Source organism: Mastigoproctus giganteus, chromosome 12 (assembly GCF_048544385.1).
Source record: "Mastigoproctus giganteus isolate SK-2022 chromosome 12, ASM4854438v1, whole genome shotgun sequence".
In the NCBI taxonomy this organism is placed as follows: Eukaryota; Metazoa; Arthropoda; class Arachnida; order Uropygi; family Thelyphonidae; genus Mastigoproctus; species Mastigoproctus giganteus.
The window spans coordinates 84,833,183-84,853,748 of NC_143586.1; the positions used below are offsets into that span (position 1 = coordinate 84,833,183).

General features: G+C 38.4%; 1 protein-coding gene across 1 annotated transcript in view; it reads right to left on the minus strand.

The window, feature by feature from the left end:
• Positions 1–20,566, minus strand: part of LOC150077238 (protein cereblon-like) — a 191,883-nt gene that overhangs the window by 94,388 nt on the left and 76,929 nt on the right. The window contains exon 3 of the mRNA XM_090386523.1: positions 19,594–19,649. Within this exon, the coding sequence (XP_090242649.1) occupies positions 19,594–19,649 (56 nt within the window). The remainder of the gene's footprint in view (positions 1–19,593; positions 19,650–20,566) is intronic.

Below are 20,566 nucleotides of genomic sequence, written 5' to 3' on the forward strand. Positions count from 1 at the left end.
TATACATGCACCTGTTCTTTTTCTTAGCTACCCTAACACAACCCATGTGTTTACTTGTACCCCAATGATTCCCAGCAGTCTCTGAAATATCCTGCATCTTATTTTCCAGGCTGCGGCTCATTCCAATAGAAGCAGTGCAAGAATCACTTTCACCTCTGCCAGTGGCTACTGTTAATCTATTAGTCCTTGTATCCCCCCAATCTAGCAGTTTTCCGACCCACCTAACATTGCCTCGATAGCATCAGCAAACATTCTTGCACCCTTTCTATTTAAGTGTATCCCATCCCTGTAGAAGCAGTCTCTCCTGTTAACAAGTACAGACCAGGCTGAAAAAAATTCTACCCCTTGAGCCCTGCACAATCTTTCCAGGGCCGAATTGATTGACAGGGCTCTCATCATATACTCCCTCCTATCGTGTCTGGGCAGAATTGCAGACACTTTCAATTTCAACCCTAATTCACGGCTTTTTTTCATCAGTGACCTGTACTTGTCAAGTAATTCCGCCGGTCTCCTACTCTTAATGTCATTAGTGCCAACGTGTACAACTATATCACCTTTTGTGCCCTTAAAAGATGATATCCGCTCTACAACGTCATCAACTTTTGCCCCTGGCAGACATACCCTGGTCCTATTCCACCTATCCTTTTTACAAAGCATGTTTCCCGTTTCCCTGACAATAGAGTCACCAACAACTACTAGTTCCTTTGGGACCAGCGCATTCTGCCTTGGGGGTTGCCGCTGTGTTCCGCGATGACCAAGTGCAAGCTCTGGCATTGGTGTGGGCAGCTGAGAGCTTGATGGGCCCCTCACTTGTAATCCTTCGAGGGCATCCACCCTATCCTTCAAGCTCTCATATAGGCCCATAACAACGCTGAGTTGTCGCCTTATCTCCTTACACTCCTTGCATCGCACACACACAAAGACATCCCCCATGGCAGTATCATGTCCCATACTTGACTGCTCCGCAAACATCAAGCAAATAGTGCATCTTACAAGGCTGTGATTCAGAGGACAACTGCCCCCCTCAGTTCTCCCCTGGGCCACAGCATTCCCATTAGCTTGAGCCCTTTGCTTTGCTGCTCTGGTTTGAGTCATGATTTAGAGTTATTTTCAATAAAATTTCGATTTCTGTACAAAATTAAATCCTAAACTTGTATCCAAACACAGTTATAACGCTATATTTATGTTTCAGTAACGAGTGTTATCTACGGAATATTTACGTTTCAGTAACGAGTGTTATCTACGAAATATTTACGTTTCAGTAACGAGTGTTATCTGCGAAATCCCTTTATATAACTTTCGTATCAAGTTATGTATTAATTATTTGTTTTTACTAATTATTTATGTTACGTAACCTAAGTGGTTATATGTATAATTAATTATGTTAAATAAAATTAATTATATTACGTTTGTAATCTAAGTCGTTATATGTATTTATTTAAACGTACAATTTAACTGCTAACGAAGTTCAACTAACGCTATCTAGTACGGTATATCGTATACAAAGGCGGGAAAATTACGAACGGTTAGCGGAGTTGAAACACGTGGAAACCTTTACCGATACTTTTATGCAATTACAAGGCCGAGTAAAGAATAAATACACCAAATTAATCAGAAAATCACAAAATAATGTTATACTACTAAATTTAAATCAAAAGTTTTAGAAAAACAATAATTTCAAATCAATAAATAAGAAAAATCCACTTAGCGGCTTTGAAAACGACCGTCTGTAGTAGCCTCGTCAGCAGAACATGCTTGCCATTCAAGATCAGGTAATCAATACCAGAAACTATAGAACATACATCACCAAGCAGTTCAGAATGTCAGATGACACATGATGATGATGCCATATGGCCTCAGAAACCATCCAGCACATCACTGCAGGATGCAAGGGGATCACCTAGACGGAGTACACTCGTAAACAAGACTAAGTAGCCAGGATAATAAATCGGAAGCTAGCGAGGAATTACCAGTTGATTGAAGAAGTGTACCATATTACAAGTATGAACCCCAGGCCGTGCTGGAAACCCCAATCCAAAAGCTGTACTGGGACTGTGCCATAATAATGAACAAGACAATCCATCACAACAGACCGGACACAACCCTTGTTGACAAGAAGGAAAAGGCTACCTATCTAATTGACACAGTAGTGCTCAACACTAACAACCTCCAAAAGGAAAAGATCAGGAAGTACACAGACCAAGACAGGAAATCAAAAGAGATGTAGGATATGGAACAAGTAATAACCATCCTGACCTATGTAACAACCACTGGTATGGTGCTAAAGACCCTACACAAGAGCTTAACAACAGTAAGTCTCCCAGAGAACACCTACAAGGAACTCCAGAAAACTTTGCAATTCTGAACACCTACAGGATAGTCAGAGAGTTTCTTGGCCGACAGTAATAACAGTCAGACATAAAATCTACTCTATGCACATAGAACTAGTACCAGCCATGGGGTGGAATCCCCAATCAGGGAGAAGTACTAACATAATGATAACAATAATCAGCATCATCATGGACCTGAGTTCGAATCCTGATGTGGGGGAAAAAAACACTAGAGAAAAATTTTGCAAAAGTCACTTCTCAATCCTAGTCTAACTAAGGTCAAAGTGACAGCTGAGGCAGAGTTTTTTTTTTTTTTTTTATGTGAACCCCAAACACGAGAGGTATTAGAACCTACAGTACTTAGTATCGTGCTTGAGTTGGAGGTTGAGAAGACGAAAGAAGATATTTGTTGACATTGGACTTGAACTTCTGTAGATTGTAATTTTCAGGAAATACGTATGAAGGAAGGTTGTTCCAGAAAACGGCAGTTGAATGAATAAATGAGGAAGATGAAAAGTTGGTTCTGTGGGTTTGAAGTTGGGCAGTAAATGGATGTTGGCTGGTGGCGGCACGTGTTCGGACTGCTTTGAAAGAGAGAGCGGGAATTATAGAAGCCAATTCAGAAGAACAGTGCCCATGGAAGTATCTGTAGAAGAGGCATGCAGCAGAAACAGTACATCTATGAGACAGCGAGTGGAGAGACTCTGTTAGAGATGAATCATTAATTAACCTAACTGCCCTCTACTGAATGGAATCAAGAAGCCTGAGAGAGGTTTAGCGGGCACCACCCCAGATGTGGGAACAATATTGCATGGCAGGGCGGATTTGCGATTTATACAGAGTGAGCAGCTGTTTGGAAGAAAAGTAACGCCGAGAGCGAAAGAGAAAACCAAGTTTTTTAGATGCAGAGGAAGCAATATTTGTAATGTGCTTGTGCCAAGAGAGATTAGAAGTCAGGGTAATCCCCAAAAGAGATATATCATTTTGCCTAGAAATCGGAGTGTCACTAAAGATAAGCATAGGAGCAGAAGAATCCTTTTTGCGTGATATAAGACAAGACTGAGTTTTAGAAGGGTTGAAATCAACTAAGTTGTCTTTGCCCCATTGGAGAATTACCTGAAGATCGGCATTTAAGGAATTGGTAGCAGATTTTGAAGTTGAAGCTGATTGAGCAGGACAAGGTTTCTCAAAATGGAAAGTTGAATGCAATGTGCTATCATCGGCAAAACTATGGATAGGATTTCCAGTCAATGGAAGAAGGTCACCTTGGGGGACACCGGCATTAGTGGAGAAGTTAGAAGACAGAGAGCCATCTACCATTACCCTCAGTGAGCGATCAGAGAGAAAACTGGATAACCAATTAATAAAAACAGTTGGCAAACCATGAGATGGAAGCTTGTTTAGAAGACCTTTATGCCAAACACGATCTCAAACCTTTGAGATGTCAAGAGCAACTACTTGTGTTTCACCGAACCTTTCCATTGAATTAGTCCATAAATGGGTAACATAAGCCAGAATATCACCAGTGGATCGACACTGACGGAATCTATACTGGCGATCGTTGATCAGATGGAAGGTTTCTAGGTAGTTTAAGAGTTGCCGGTTAATTGATTTCTCCATTACTTTAGAAAGAGTAGAAGTAATTGCAATGAGACGATAATTGGATGGGAGGGATTTGTCACCCTTTTTAGGAACTGGCTGGATATGAGCAAATTTCCAAGCAGAAGGAAAAGCACCTTTGGAATAAGAAAGTGAAAAAAGGCGGCAAAGAATAGGAATAAGTTCAGGAGCACAGGTTTTGAGAACAAGTGGAGAAATACCATCAGGACCTGGAGCTTTCTTAGCATCAAGAGTCATCAAAATCCTTCTGATATCCTTTTGACGGAAGACCACAGGAGGCATTGAATGGAGCGTTTTGGGAATGGTGGGAGGTGTTTTTCCAAGATCATTAATACATGAGCTGGAAGAAAAATGGGATGCTAGCAGGTCAGCTTTATCCTTGGCTAAAGTGACAACAGAACCATCTGGTTTGGACAGAGGTGGGAGCAGAGATGAGCAAAAGTTGCGGCCAATAGCTTTGGCAAGAGACCAGAATGATCGGCTACCATTAGGGCAAGAAGCAAGTTTTCTACTCTTAGCCTGTTCAAACTCTAGTTTGGACTGATTAATAACTGCTTTACAATTGTTGCGAGCTTTGGTGTAGGCAGGATAAAGGATGAGATTTTAAAGTGGAGTGTGGGATAAAGGATTCCATTCCTGCAAGAATAATTTCACTGACACGATCTGAGCAAACGTTGACATCAGAAGTTTTGAAACAGTAATCCGACTAAGGAAAAGAAGAAAATAAGTCTCGCAGGTCATCCCATTTTGCATTCTTGTAATGCCAAACAACACGAGGTTGGGAATAGCCATAAGATAAAGGTTCCATTGGAGAAGAGACAATCACCAAGTTGAGATCTGAAGTGCCTAAAGGACCTCTCACTTCGACCGTGTACTTAGAAGGGTTGTTTGTGAGAAAAAGATCAAGCGTATTGGCTGTATGATTAGAACTGCCCGGTATTCTTGTAGGTAAATGAACAATCTGTTCTAGGTCATTAGTAATTGCAAAAGCCTCAGCACCTCAACCTGCTGGGTCAGTGTGACTAGAAAATGGAAGCCAGCTGGAGTTGTGAACATTAAAATCACCAAGGAAAATTACCGCACTGTTAGGAAAGTTGAACTGGAGAAAGTCAAGTTGCAAAGAGAGGAAGTCTTTTTTTTTTTTTTTTTTTTTTTGGTAGTTGTTGGCGCATCGGCTTCTGTGGCCATAGTGCACCTCCCAAGGTTTTTGCCGTACTTGGATCCAAGCCCGAGGCGGGATTCGAACCCCCGACCTTTCGGTTGCGAGGCAGGCACTTTACCCACCTGTCAAGCCCGGTCGGAATTGCAAAGAGAGGAAGTCAAAGAGCTCCAAGTGATTAGTGGAGTTAGGAGAACGGTAAAGACAACAGATGAATTTGACACAATGAGGTAGAGAGATTTTAAGCCAGAGAAGATCAAAGAGAGGAGATTCCAAATTGCTAAGTCTCTGACAGGGAATATCAGAATGGACATATACACAAGTACCACCTTTGAGGCGAAAGGAATCACACAGCGAATAATTTGGGGATCTGAGATGAGCAGTAGTTGAATCAACCGATAACTGAGATTCTGTCAGAAAAAGTACATGGGGTTGGGCAGACTGCATGTGGAAATGGACATCGTTGAGATTAGAATTGAGACCACGTATATTTGTGAAATGAATTAGGAAGTCCTTGGGAGGTTTAGATCTTTTCACAGATAAGATTGCTCTATTAGTTTGACAATTCATGGTGTATTCAATAGTAAGAAAAAATGGGTGGGACACGGTGTATGAAGTAATGAAATTTTTGGATATGGCGTACATGTAGTAAGAATATACCCAGATCCTTGACATAACGTGACCTCGACAATGCTCCCCGCATACACACTACTCGGACTCCCTCCAGTCACTATCTGGCAGAGTAGAGGTAGCAAGATTATACACTAGCTGATCCGGAAGCCTCCTAGAGAGTTACCAATAGGTTCGGTCCGGTGTACTAACTAGTGGCCAGCCTGCGAACACTGTTTGAGAACTGTACCCTCGAAATGTAAGGAATATTGGATCTTGCCATGACGTTCATCATAACCTTAAAAGTCATCAATCATACTGCATGATGGAAGAGATAGGGAAGGGTTGACTGGAACTTAGCTCTAGAGACTAAACATGGGTTCCACCACTTCAAGCCTCCAATAAGCAAAGTGGTGGTATTTCACCGGTTGATGAGAGTCATCTACCACCTAGTACTGCCTGGTAACATAGAGGGTCGGCATTCCTCCATGTGGTTTGGGCCCACACCTCGACCCCTGCTTACGTTAGTTCACACCATGGTGGTCACCCACCATGTACTTGTGCATGGAGGTTATACCTAGGATTACTAACAGTCCCTCCATCGTTAAGGTGCAAGCAGAGGATTTGGCTGTCACAGACCGTCTGGACTTTGCCGAAATTGGGTTCACTTGACTTGAGTGTCACCCGAATATCAGTTCCATCAGCGTTTTAGACTCCCAGGTAGCAAGTACAGCTTGTCTGGTATATCTGAGAGAATGTCTGTAACAACCTCAAGGAGTGGTGCCATCTGGTGTTACTCCCAATTATTACCACCCGACAAATGCTAAACAGGTCCACCTCCATAGCTGGATGAAAATGAGAAGTAGAAATATTGAACGTGGTGCATCGAATGTGGTGCAGGATAAAGTCACTTGCATTCAGGTCTTGGTTCAAAAAGTTGGAAACAGTCTCTCAAGAAAGACAGTGAAGCAAGTGATGCTGTCACTCATATGGCTACAAAAAGGGGAGGGCAAGACTATTCAGCTCAAACAACTGGAAGTGCTTACTGCACAACTGTACCAGTGACCAGCCAGGAAGGAAGAAAAAACCAATGCATGAAGTAGAGCATCAAAATGAATATGTTCATCGTGCAAGCACTCTGAAGTAGTGAAGCTAGAAACTGGCATCACAATGTACAGGACTAATATATTTAGAGAAGGCAATCAGGAGGCTGGAATGTACAGTCGGAATTGTGACAACAATAACAAATTTGTGGACAAGGTGCAGCAAGTGCTTTAAGTTAGTTCCTTATGGCACAGTTTGCCAATAAAGCAAAACAGTATCTCTAAAAGGAATCAAAACATAATCATTAATTATGTTTTTTGAATTGTCATGTCATTGTAACTAAAAATACTTTATTACTACCAATACAAATTTTGAAATGTTCTTGAAAAGCAGAGGAAGGCTCAGAAAAATTAAAGGTACAAAAAATTTCGGGGAAAAATTCTGTTCTATATGCTCCTTTAGTTTACCAGTAACGCTTCTGTAAGGAAGGAGAAGAAGGAGGGCAGTGCCTCCCCTGGTCTTTCTAAATTCAACTCCAGGGGCTCACATCTGGTGAGTATGGGCTTGGAACACCCAGGGTCCTGATACTCGCTCTCTCTCTCAGGTTGACTCAAATTTTTTTTTGGTGGGTGCAGCATAAGCCTCAGGCTTCCTTGCACCATATGGCTAATAATAATAATAATAATGGGCCTGAGGTGGCCTACGTGTGTTTCTGTGCTGATTCATTTTGCTAGGCTGGTTTTTGCATCTGCAAAGGGGATACTGAAAAACAGTGATTCTCTGCCAAAGATTACAGTATGTTTCTCAGCTGTATAGCAGTCTGCCCTTTATACAAGGTCATTGTAACTAAAAATATTGTATTACTTCCAGTTATACAATATTTTGAGATATTCTCTAAAAGCAGAGGGGGGCTCAGTGGGCTCAGAGAAATTAAATAAAGATGTGTTAGGTTGGGGGGCCTCTTTATGAGGCTTCCCAACTTAACAGGTTTCACATATTGTGCAACCTAAAGCTTAATGCTAACATCTCTTCTAAAGAATCCTCCCTCCCACCTCAGGGGAAAACCATTTGCAACCCTCCTTCTGTATATTTTGGGATTAGGAGATCAGCCAAGTATTGACACTAGGTTAGAGAACCACAAACAGCATTTCCACTGGCACAAGCCGAACACAGTATAGCTTTGTTAATTTGATATCAGATGATTCAAAATGCAGTGCATTCTGAAGTTGCTATTGTTTTCCTGACACTAAATATAGGGGTTTTATATACATTTTTGCATGGATCATTTGAAATATATCTACAATGAAATTTGAAATCTAAATTGGTCAACTTGTGAATATTCTGTCTAATTCAAAAAAACTGCCAAAATCTCACAGGCACACAGAATAATAACAAAAATTTAACATAATAGTTACACAGTATATGGCACCTTGAAATTTTACATTTCTATTCAATTCCTGAAGAAGTACATGTAGAATTATGGAGAATTTACAGAGCTTAACACTACAAGGAGGGAGGATACCATATGTGATCGTTAATTAATGATACAAAATGCATGATTTCCCAGAAAAGGTTATAGTGCATATTCAAATATATGTATGAGCTCAATTTGAAAGAGAATGATAATAGATATGATTCAGAGAAAAAATATTTTTATGCAAGATTTAAAAAAATTACAATTTTTCTTAAGGAATTTATAATGAGGTATGCGAAATTGTTTTCCTTATAAGTACAAAAAAGAACACAGTTTTTTTTCTGCTGCCATAAAAGTCATGTAGTTCAATGTACATTTTTTTTGATAGTTGTTGGCGCATCGGCTTCTGTGACCATAATGCACCTCCCAAGGTTTTTGCAGTACTTTGATCTAAGCCCGAGGCGGGATTCGAACCCGCGACCTTTGGGTTGCCAGGCAAGCACTTTACCCACCCGGCTAGCCCGATCGGCTCAATGTACATGATCTGAACATTAAAGCAAGTGATGTATCATTTACTGTGTGTAATTGTGCAGGCACCTCCGTAACCAGGTGGAAAGGAGCAGCAGTGCGTAGCACACGCTTCTTGATTAGACCGGGATTCGAGCCCGTCACCACCAAATACGGGGAATACGGAAAGGTCAGGGAATGACCACCGCATATCCCGGAGAAATATGGCCTTAGTTGCTAATGCTCCTAAAAACCAAATAACAAGTGTAATTGTGCATACCTCTGAGTGAGAAGAGAGAGAGAGAATCCATATTTTTGAATATTATTTGCTGTTTAATACATGTAATCCATACAAAAACGTGATATTTTTCTCTCCTCTAGCACTGCAACTCATTCAGTACATTTCATAACAACACCAACCTACTCTTGCTAATTACAGTTATGTAATGGTGAAATGGTGAAGAGTTTGTTGTTACTTTTGAGTAGTCGAGAGAGAGAGAGAGAGAGAGAGAGAGAGAGCCCAGTATGCAGACAGAGCTTTAAAAATATACGTTTGATTACAGTTGTGAAATTTTTTAACTTGGTTGTGTGGAATTAAATCTATTTTTGTGTGCATAAATTAAGTCACTATTTATAGAAGAGGTTTTAACCTAGAAGCTGCTTCAGGAGCTTTTCTCTCATTTTCAATAATACTTATTTGCTGGTCCAAGTTAAAGGATGAAGGAATATAAAAATCTCCATGTTTGAATTGAACAATTCAAATGTCCTGAAATTTAGCTTCTTTTTTTTTTTTTTTTTTTGTTAATCATTATTTATGTTCCTTTCATACAGCTTCCATGGTTAATCTTTTCTTCTGTAAATAGTGACTTATTCACACAAACAAGAACATTCAGTTCCAGACTCAGTGTAAAATTTTGTAATCAAATGTTTTTTTTTTTCAGCTGTATTCAGATAGCAGGATTTTTTTTGGTCTACCACTCTCAGCTGTTTTATAATGACATCAAGCTGCTCACTGACTTGCACAGCAAGAGCACTGCACTTAGTTATGAATTTTACTGAACACAATACTGCAAAAAGAAACAAATGTCACTCCTTTTTGCCTATATTATACGAAATAATCAGCAAAAAATATGAAAATAGAATTCCCCCCTCTCTCTCTCTCTCTCTCTTTAAAAGGTATGTACAATTATAGATAATAACAAGTCAGCACTTGTTTATTAGCAATGTATATTATTACTCAGTGGTATATGAGCTGCATATAAATGCAGCTCATATATACACTGAGGTGCATGACTGTTAGGACAGTAAAAACAAAACTTAGCAATCTTGTTATATGTAATTGTGCAGTCAAATATGAAGGTAATTGTGGGTAATATTGGGGGTAATTTTGCAGTCAAATATGAAGTTCACTGAGCAGTGCAGACAGGCTACCAGGGCAGGTCCTGGAGTCTTGTCAATGATATATAAGAATTTTTCTAGCAGGGGGACAGGGAGGTGATTATCCCGTTATACAAGGCAATGGTCAGGCCACACCTAGAGTACTGTGTACAGGTCTGGCGGCCTCATTTTAGGAAGGATGTAGAGTTGCTAGAAAGAATACAAAGGAGGACAAGATTGGTGAGGGGAACAAAGGGTGCTCTTACCAAGAAAGGCTTAAGTTCTGCAAATTGCAGTGCCTAGAGAGTAGGCACCTGCGAGGTGATCTGTTGTTGTTGTTGTTATTTGGTTTTTAGGAGCATTAGCAACTAAGGCCATACTGATCCGGAGATATGCGGTGATCATTCCCTGACCTTTCGGCATCCTCTGTATTTGGTGGCTCAAGGGCTAAACCCCGGTCTAATCAAGAAACATATGCTATGTACTGCTGCTCCTACTCACCTAGCTACGGAGGCGCCACGAGGTGACCTGATTGAGGTGTATAAGGCCTTGAATGGGATGAGCAAGCTGAATGCTGATGGGTTTGTTTGTTTGTTTGTTTGTTTTATGGCGCATTAGCATCTAAGGCTATAATGCGCCAAGTCAAATGCTGATGGGATTCTTCCTCTTGCTCAGATTAAGAACTTGAGGGGGGACATAGATTCAAATTGAGGAAAGACAGTTGTAGAATAGATGTGCAGAAATTTGCCTTTTAGGTAGTCGATTGGTGGAACAGACGTCCATCTTTTGTAGTGGAAGTTGATAGGCTAAATAAATTTTAAGGCTGAGCTAGACAGGCATTTGGAACAAATGGAGGGGTGAAAGGGAGGAGGTTTTTTTATGGCTGATGCTGCATAAGCTTGCTTTCTTGTATCGTACGCCTCTACTAATGCTAATGTGAAAAAAAGATACACAGACAATGTTATTGTATTTGACTGTGGTGAGTATGGGGAAATTAACAAAGGAATGTACCCAAGTAATCTGAGAATTGAACATACAAACAAGAGCAGTACACGAGCAATACATCTTGATTTGGAAATAGATACAACTAATAACATAAAGCATGTAAAATTATATGACAAACAAAATGAATTCAACTTTAATACTATAAGCCTTAAGATGGAACTCTAATATTTCAAGAAAAGATGTATACAAGAATTAAAATAAGTAGAAACTATGCATATTTAATTAGTGCTTTGAATAAATTAAAGCAAAAACTGATTAACAGTTGTATCCAGAAGGGTATATAAAATACGTGGTCGTAGTCATTAAGACGTCCACCAGTATAACATGCAGCGGTTACAAATCCAATATTATGGACAGATTTGAAAAAAATAAGCAACTGACTCCTTTACTCTCAGATAGGGCTCGATATCTTATAGTACTGAACATCAATCTGCATCACAAAATTACTACCAAAATTTAAGCTTAACAATGTTGTCTTCATGAGGCACGAAAAGCAGTAAATTTAAGCTTAACAAATAGTTTGTATGAAATTTAAAAACCAGCAAATTAGTAGTTAACATAATTCCAAAGTTTTTATGCTCCTGATTTGCATGGGTTGAAAAGTTGTAAATATGTATATAGGCCTGATCATTTTTGGCTGTTATGTTGTGGAAAGGTTATACCAGTCAGGTCGGAATAATAGCAATATTAGTTTTATTCATAATCAGTAATTTTAATTTTAGTTCATCTTATATATATTTTGTTTGTTATATTAAAACCTCAATTATTTTGTACTTCACTCTACTTTCCTCTTCAAAATTCTTTTAATTCAATTCTCCAAATTATAGCATAAATTAGGATATGCTATTGCACGGCTTGCCTTTCTCCAATAGAACCAAGTACCATAAAAGGGGAGTTATCATCCACTGTATAAAAGAATATATGCTATGTGTTTTCTTTCTTGCTTTCCTTCAGACAGAGCAGGGATCAGAAAACTTTCAGGAGTGGCATTTGAAATAAATGGGGTAAAGATAAATTGTCTTAATACTGTAGCTATACATACACATAGGGCTTTGTTTCTTGAGTCCGGTGAACAGTTGCATTGTTATAAATTTTATACGTTTAATTTGGCCATAATTTTCTACATGTTATTAAGTTAGGCTTCCAGCATCTAAATTTAACATTCGTATTAATCATGCATATTGCGTATCAATGGATTAGGAAAAGAGAAAAGTACAGTAGAACATCAGTTATCCAGAAGTCAGTTATCTGAAACAATTTTAAAGGCTGATTTTTCTTCTTTTTTTTTTATTAATGGTAGTATTTGAGACAAATATTTATTATGCTACTAGAGCATTTCTGTCTTTTTTTTATGTTGTATATTTGGTGAAGTGTTGGATCAGGACTAATGGGTTTTCTTCGAAACCATGAGTGATACAAAGTTTAGTCATTCACTTCCGTGAACCCAATTTTCTGTGACATATTTTGTTCTCTTCATTTCATATTATGTTTAGTTTAGCTCCAGATTCGTTAAGAATAATATTGGCCTGAAACTGTGCATTTTATCATTTTTCTCAGTTTCTTTACGGTAAAATGTCAACGAAGAATGCGATATAATCAAATTGATATTATTAAGGAACTTGAGAGATTTCGCAACAAAAAAAAAAGTCGCAACAAACAAAATATAAAACGATTGAACATTATTTTAAAAAATTACTTAAAATTTTTTTCACATAAAATTTGCAGTAAAATACCTATCCGAATATACATACTTATGCAAATGTGCGAATTTTTACGTATAAGTTATTATTATTAATTTTTTAAATTAAATAAATTTGTTTTTTTTCACGCTATTTAAAGTCTTTTTCTTTTACCATAATACATTATAACAGGATTTGTTTAATTTTACCTTATGTTCGATTATCCAGAAAATTTTGCTATCCGGAAGAGGTCTCACATTAATTATTCCTGATAATTGATGCTCTAATGTATACGCTTTACATATTTTGTTCATCAAATCTTCCAGCAAAAGCTTATTATTTCAGTACTTACCTCTAAGATCTGTGTTTAGGGTTTAAAATTCATAAAAAGCAAAAGTGGAGGTAACAGATTAACTACATTAAATTAAATAAGAATATTCCCTGAGGAAGGAAAGTGCACTGCTTTTACCCCTGGTTGTTTTCTATAAAAGAAACTACATAAAAAGAACTAGGACGGAGTGTCCTATTCCTTTTTATGCATTAGTCTTTTTCTGAGTTTACAGCCATTTTTGGGTTCCAGAAATTCTTTCCATAAACTGAGTTAACATAGCTGGTTCCATTCACTATACAAGCATTTCTCAATATCTGATAGGGGGGCTTCACTGATAGTTATGTAACCAAGATCATGTAGTGTTTCTTCAAGTGATTTCAGTTAGTTCTTTAGACAAGGCTGCTACATTTGGAGTCTGTTATTATCATTTTGATACTGTGCATTTGCTGATGGAGGCGTATTCAAATCGAAAGAGAGCAGACAGGCATCTCGTGTATAAACTTGCTAAATGCCCAATGCAGTTGAGGCAAGACATCTGTATGCAGAAAACTTACCTAATCATCATGTGCCAAATAAGGAGACCTTTCAGAAAATACTTGAACGCCTTGCAGAAACTCATTCATTTATAAAATGGGTTTCAAGTGGTGGCAGACCCATCAGTACTAGAACAGAAAATCTGATAGACACCTGGAATTTTTAAGTGGGTGAGGAGGTCTATGATGAGGCATTTGCAGGCTTGTACTCAGGCACATGGTGGTCATTTTGAGCATTTTCTGTAAAGGTAAGCAGATAGTTGCCAGAACATCAAAATGGCTGAAACTTAGAAACAAGGTGGAAATCAGACTTATGTTTACGTGTACTTTTTTTTAAGTCTAAATCCATCCCTAGAGTGGGTCCCACATGATAGGATACACCTAGTATATATAAAAATAGCTCTTTCATTATCTCCAATATACTGTCACCAATTCTGAAGCACACAACATATTACCAGCTCAAAGAACATTGCTGCTCCCTCTCAGGTTCATGACAGATGCAATTAGCCAATAACAGAGTTGCAACTGACTTCACTAGTTCTTTTTTACAGTGACTTAGGTAAGCTGCTAAGTGCAAGTTTAACATCTGTGGCACATAAATTTAATATTTTAATAGATATTTTTCCACAGTACTTTTTCTGAGTTTGCTTTTTGAAATGAAATTTGAAACTTTTTTTTTTTTTTTTTTTAAGAAAAGCCCAAACATCATCATCAGCCATTTTCAATCCACTGCAGGATGAAGGCCTCTCCAGCAACTTTTCAGTTCCTTCTGTTTTGTGCAATGGCCATCCATTTACTACCCAAAAACTCATGAATTTCATCTATCCATCTCCACCTTTGTCTTCCAGGATTTCTTCTAGCTCCACTTGGGTACCATTCTGTTATTTACCTAGTCCATCTGTCATCATGTCTTCGAGCTATGTATCCTGCCCAAGACCATTTTAGTTCTTTAGTTTTGATAAGAATGTCCTTTACTTGAGTTTGTGCCTAATTCATATGTTTCTCTTCTTATCTAACAGTCTGATTCCAATATAATTCATTCCATTCTTCGCTGTGTAGTTCTCAGCTTCTCTTCCATTCTTTTGGTGAGTGCCCAAGTTTCACTTCCATAAGTCATGGTAGGGAGTATACATTGGTTCATTATTTTACGTTTCAGACAAATTGGCATGATATTGCTCCGCAGTATGTGACTATATTTCCTGAATGCTATCCATCCAAAATTTATTCTACTCTTGACTTCCAGCCATTTATCATTATTACAGCTAATGACTTGTCCCAGATAAGTATATGACTCCACCTTTTCAATTACTGCTCTTTCAATCATTATATCCCTTTCTGTGGCATACTTGTTCATCATTACTTTTGTTTATGTTTTGAATTCATTTGAATGTTTCGAATTTATGTTTTGAGTTCATCATTACTTTTGAATATGTTTTAACCATATTCATCTTTAGTCCAAAATCCTTACTAACTCTGCATAACTGATTCAGATTTTCCTCTAATTCTTTGGGATTCTGGCTTATGACCACAATGTCATCTGCAAATCGTAAATGGTTTAGGTACTCTCCATTCACACTGACTCCTTTCTGCGACCAGTCTAATCTTCTGAAAGCTTCCTCAAGGGCAGCAGTAAACAACTTCGGAGATATTGTGTCACCTTGTCAAATTCCTTTCTCAATTTTAAATTTACTACTGTCTTTGTGTAGTCTAATAAAGGAGGCAGCATTCTCATATATTTTCTACAAAATCATAATATATGGGATATCTATGCCTTGTCTTTCCAGTGCCCAAAACATTGCCTTATGCTGTATGGAGTCAAATGCCTGTTCATAATCCAGAAATACCAGGCATAATGGTGTTTTATATTAATTTGCTTTCTCCATTAGCTGTGACATTACGTGAAGATGATCCACAGTTGAGAATCCTGCCCTAAAGCCAGCTTGTTCTTTCGGTTGATTCTCATCAAATATTCTTTCTAATCTGTTAGTAATGACCCTTGTGAACAACTTGTAAATCTGGGATAACAAGCTAATTGGTCTATAATTTCCAATTTCTGATTTATCTCCTTTCTTATGCAGAAACTATGATTGCATTATTCCACTCCTTAGGCGTCACACCTTTTCTAATGCATTTTGTGAAGAGTCTTGCCAGTTTTTGTGTCGTGTCTCTTCCTCCCAATTTTAACAACTCTACAGTAACTTCATCTTCCCCCGGGGCTTTCTGATTCTTCATTTTCTTCAATGCATGTTCTACCTCATCAGGAAGGATATCAGTTATGTTTTATGTGTTCTAATATGCGATCCATCTTCCCCACTGCTGGCATCATTCCCTCGCTCCTTGTGTAACTCTTTATAGTAGTCTTCTGCTATTTGAATTATGCCTTCTTTGCTGTTTATAAGTACACCATCGCTGTTCTTCAGTTTCAGTGTCATTTGTCTTTATGTATTACTGCTCATGGCTGCTGATTTAAATCCTTTGTTTTCCTTTAATGCTTGTTCTACTTTTTTTGTGTTAAATTTTCTTATGTCCTCTCTGAGTCTCTTTCTAATGGCTTTGCATAACTCAGTATACTCAATTTTCTCCTTGTCAGTGTTTTTCTTGATCTTCATTTGTTGTCTTCGGTTCATCATGACAAGTGTTTCTTGACTAATTTTTTCCTTCTTTGGATTTCTTTTTCCCTATAGGTTTCTTGGGCTTTATCACTTTCAGAATGTTGTAATATTATTCGTCGATATCTTGGCCCAACCTCGTCGATATCTAAGCCCAAACATAAAAGGTATCAAAACCTATAGTACTTAGTACCATGCATGGGTTGAAGGAGATGGGCAGGGAGGGGATGCCAGAAACTTTACTCTGGAGACTAAACATGGGTTTCACCACAGCCTCCAATAAGAAAATTGGGGATATTGCAACAGTTGATGAGAATCATCTGCCACCTAGTATTAGCATTAATAATAGTATTAGTAATATATTATTATTAAAGTATTATATTATTAGTGTTATATTATATTATATTAGCATTAAGTAGTGGTACTGGGTAGTGTTAGCATTAGTATTAATACTAGTAGTATTATATAGAAGCTTGAATAATACTAGCCGACCGGGCTAGCCGAGTGGGTAAAGTACCTGCCTGGCAACCCAAAGGTCGCGGGTTCGATTCCCGCCTCGGGCTTGGATCAAAGTACTGCAAAAACCTTGGGAGGTGCAATATGGCCACAGAAGCCGATGCGCCAACAACTACCAAATCAAAAAAAAATAAATAAATAAAATAATACTAGTAGTATTATTCAAACTTCTAATAAGCAAAGTGGTGAATACTCGAATAAGTAATGCTTCACCTATGGAGAAGACTAATGTTATTTATTCTTGGGGGACGCACCACCGAGTACAGATATTAACACTCGGTGGCAGATGACTCTCATCCAGTGCAATATCACCACTTTGCTTATTAGAAGTTTGAAGTGGTGATATTGCACCGATGAGAGTCATCTACCACCTAGCGTTAGTATCAGTACTAGTAAGTCTAAAAGATATTTCTTGGCTAAATTATTATTATTATTAGCTATATGGTGCAAGGAAGCCTGTGACTTATTCTGCACCAGCCAAAAACAATTCTCGAGTTACCCTGAGAGAGTGTGAGAGAGAGAGAGAGAGAGAGAGAGAGAGAGAGAGAGTTATTTGTTATTATTATTATTTTTTTTTTTTGTTATTTAGGAGCATTAGCAACTAATGCCATATTGCTCAGGGGAATATGTGGTGGTCATTCCCTGACCTTTCCGCATCCTCCGTATTTGGTGGTCACGGGCTCGAACCCCGGTCTAATCAAGAAGCGTGTGCTATGCACTGCTGCTCCTGCCCACCTGGCTATAGAGGGGCCGTCGAGAGTAGTCTTCTGCTATTTGATATCCAGCTCAAGGCCCTGGGTGTGCCAAGCCCATACTCACCAGATGTGAGCCCCTGAGGTGCTGCCTAAGAGTATGAAGGAATTTACTTATGCACGAATAATGCACACATTTCTGGGTGGTGGTAGTATCCACCAAGAATAAGTAACATTAGTCTTCTCCACAGGTGAAGTGTTATTTTTTTATTTATTTATTTTTTTTTTTTTTGGTAGTTGTTGGCGCATCGGCTTCTGTGGCCATATTGCACCTCCCAAGGTTTTTGCAGTACTTTGATCCAAGCCCGAGGCGGGAATCGAACCCGCGACCTTTGGGTTGCCGGGCAGGTACTTTACCCACTCGGCTAGCCCGGTCGGCTGAAGTGTTATGTATTTCAGGTAGTACAATACCATGGCAATTCATTGTGAAGGTATTCACAATATGAGATATAATCAAATGATGTATTAAAACTACCTTGGTAGTAGAAATGATGTGTGTGTGTGTATTACCCATGCATAAGTAAATTCCTTAGTACTAGTATGTATTAGTATTATATTATAGTGTTATATTATTAATGTTGTTTTACACCTGCTGGCTAAAGGTAAATTTTTGCACATCTATTCTACCATTGTCTTTCCTCAATTTGAATTTATGTCCCCTCAGATGAGTAATCTGACCAAGAGGAAGAATCCCATCAGCGTTGAGCTTGCTCAAACCATTCAAAGCCTTATACACCTCAATTAGATCACCTTGAAGGTGCCTAGTCTCCAGACACTGCAATTTGCAGAACTTAAGCCTTTCTTGGTAACAGCAACCCATTGTTTCACTCACCAATCTTGTTGCCCTTCTCTGTACTCGTTCCAGCAGCTCTGCATCCTTCCTAAAATCAGGCCTCAAGACCTGTATGCAGCATTCAAGGTGTGGCCTGACCATTGCCTTATGCAAGGGGACAATCACTTCCTTATCCTGGCTAGCCTAGTAAAATTCCTGTATATCATATACTTGGATATACAGTTCACTTTATTTTTTTGAGATTTCTCTGTTGTTAATGGATTAGGGCACACATACCTTTTCTTTCAGTATTAACTAGCCTGTTTTCCTTTACACACACACACACACACACACACACACACACACACACACACACACACACACACACACACACACACACACACACACACACACACACACACACACACGTTACAGTTGAAACCCATCAGCCCCTACCATTGTGAACGAACTGTTAAGTACATCAGTGTGAGATGCAGCATTCATGGTCCTTTCCTCTCCAATTTCTCTTTTCTCTAAATATCAGCCTCAATCATCACTCTGCAAGACTAACTCCAATGATTCACAGTTCAGGTTCACTGTGTCAACTTGAGAATGTTTAATTCCTCTAAGAGCATATACATACATTTTCCCCACATAACACCCGACTATCATTCCTCCTCACCCCACCTCTGAAACCTTTAGTTCTTTCCATGTCTTCATTGTTTGATGTAGATATTTGAAATAAATTTTGGGCTAACCACTGATCACTTTTACAGTCCAAACAAAATGTTTACATATTTCAGTGGCACACAATTTCTTTTAATCAGATGGGGAGTTGTCGTCCCATAAGTTTTGGTAGGAGAGTGCATATGTTGTATTGAGGTACATATGTCCCTTCACCTGCAAGCCTTTTAATACTATTTTTACGTATTAATTTCCACTGAGAAAAGGAAAGGATTTTCTTTAGAAATGTCCAGGGATATATTTAAAATGGACATAAACTCCTTTCAATTTTCCCCCCTCCACATTTCTAACAACAATTTCTCAGTGCACAAATCAGCCTCAATCACCATTTAGTCTAACATCAGTATCCTAACATTTGTATACCCAACATTGTCTAGATATCTAATACACAAACTTCACAGTTTTGAAAATCCTTCAGAATCTGCTATAAATTCATTATAATCTCCTTGCTCGTTCTGATTAAAACATTTTCAAATAAATTTTTGTAGGTTTATATCATTCTTCTGAGTAAGAATACCACATAAAAATTTTATAAAAAAGTTAAAAACTAAAACAGTTTAGATGCACAACATAACCAAAATTATATACTTACACCATTGGCTCCTATTACATCTGCTTTTGAAACAGTTAATATTTCAAATTCAAGATCTGAAATTAGAGGTCATCATTCTTTTAGGGAAACAAAAGTTATAAAAAAACACTGTTGCTAATACAAAAATAAATTAATAAAAAAAAAGCAAGGGAATAATGTATACCCAACCACTGTTTTATAAAATGTTTATAATGTTTCTAATAATAATAAAAAATTAAAAAAAAAAAAAACCCTGTGGAAGTCGTTGCAGTGGACCCACCTCCCCTAAGGTCAAAGTGAAGGCTGAGCCAGAGAGTGTCACCATCTGGTGTTGGTGTCCCAAGAAATAACACTACCACTAGACATAATATAAAGCTAAACAATTCCATCTCCATAGATGGATGATGATGCTGAAGAGAAATAACAATCATACTACAGTGAGTGTGGTGCAGGATAAAGTCACTTGCCTTCAGGCCTTAGGCAGAGGGATCAGTTCAAAAAGGCGGAGACAGTCTCCAGAGGAAGACAGTGAAGCAAGTGGCACTGCACCCATATGGCCAAGAATATCCAGCCGAACCAACTGGAAGTGCTTCCTGTGCAACTGCGCTGGTGACCATCCAGGAAGGAAAAAAATGCCAACGCATGAAGTGGAGCATGGAAATGAATATGTTCATCATGCAAACATACTATGAATTAACCAAGCTAGAGACCAATATGATAATGTACAGGCCGAAAACACATACCAAGTGGTTGGAATGATTCCTGAATATTCAGGACACTAAATAGTGAATAGCAGACCAGAGAAGGACCATTGTCACAAAGAACTTGATAGCTCCTGTAATCTTGGAAAAAATCAAGCAGGATATGAGCAGCCAACTACAAAGAACAAAGACAACATGGAACCAGAGGAGGAAGAGCAAGAAGAAATATAACCCAGAACAGCTGAAGTGGAAAGAGATGAGGTCATGATATCCACAATACAAGACAAGTGGAA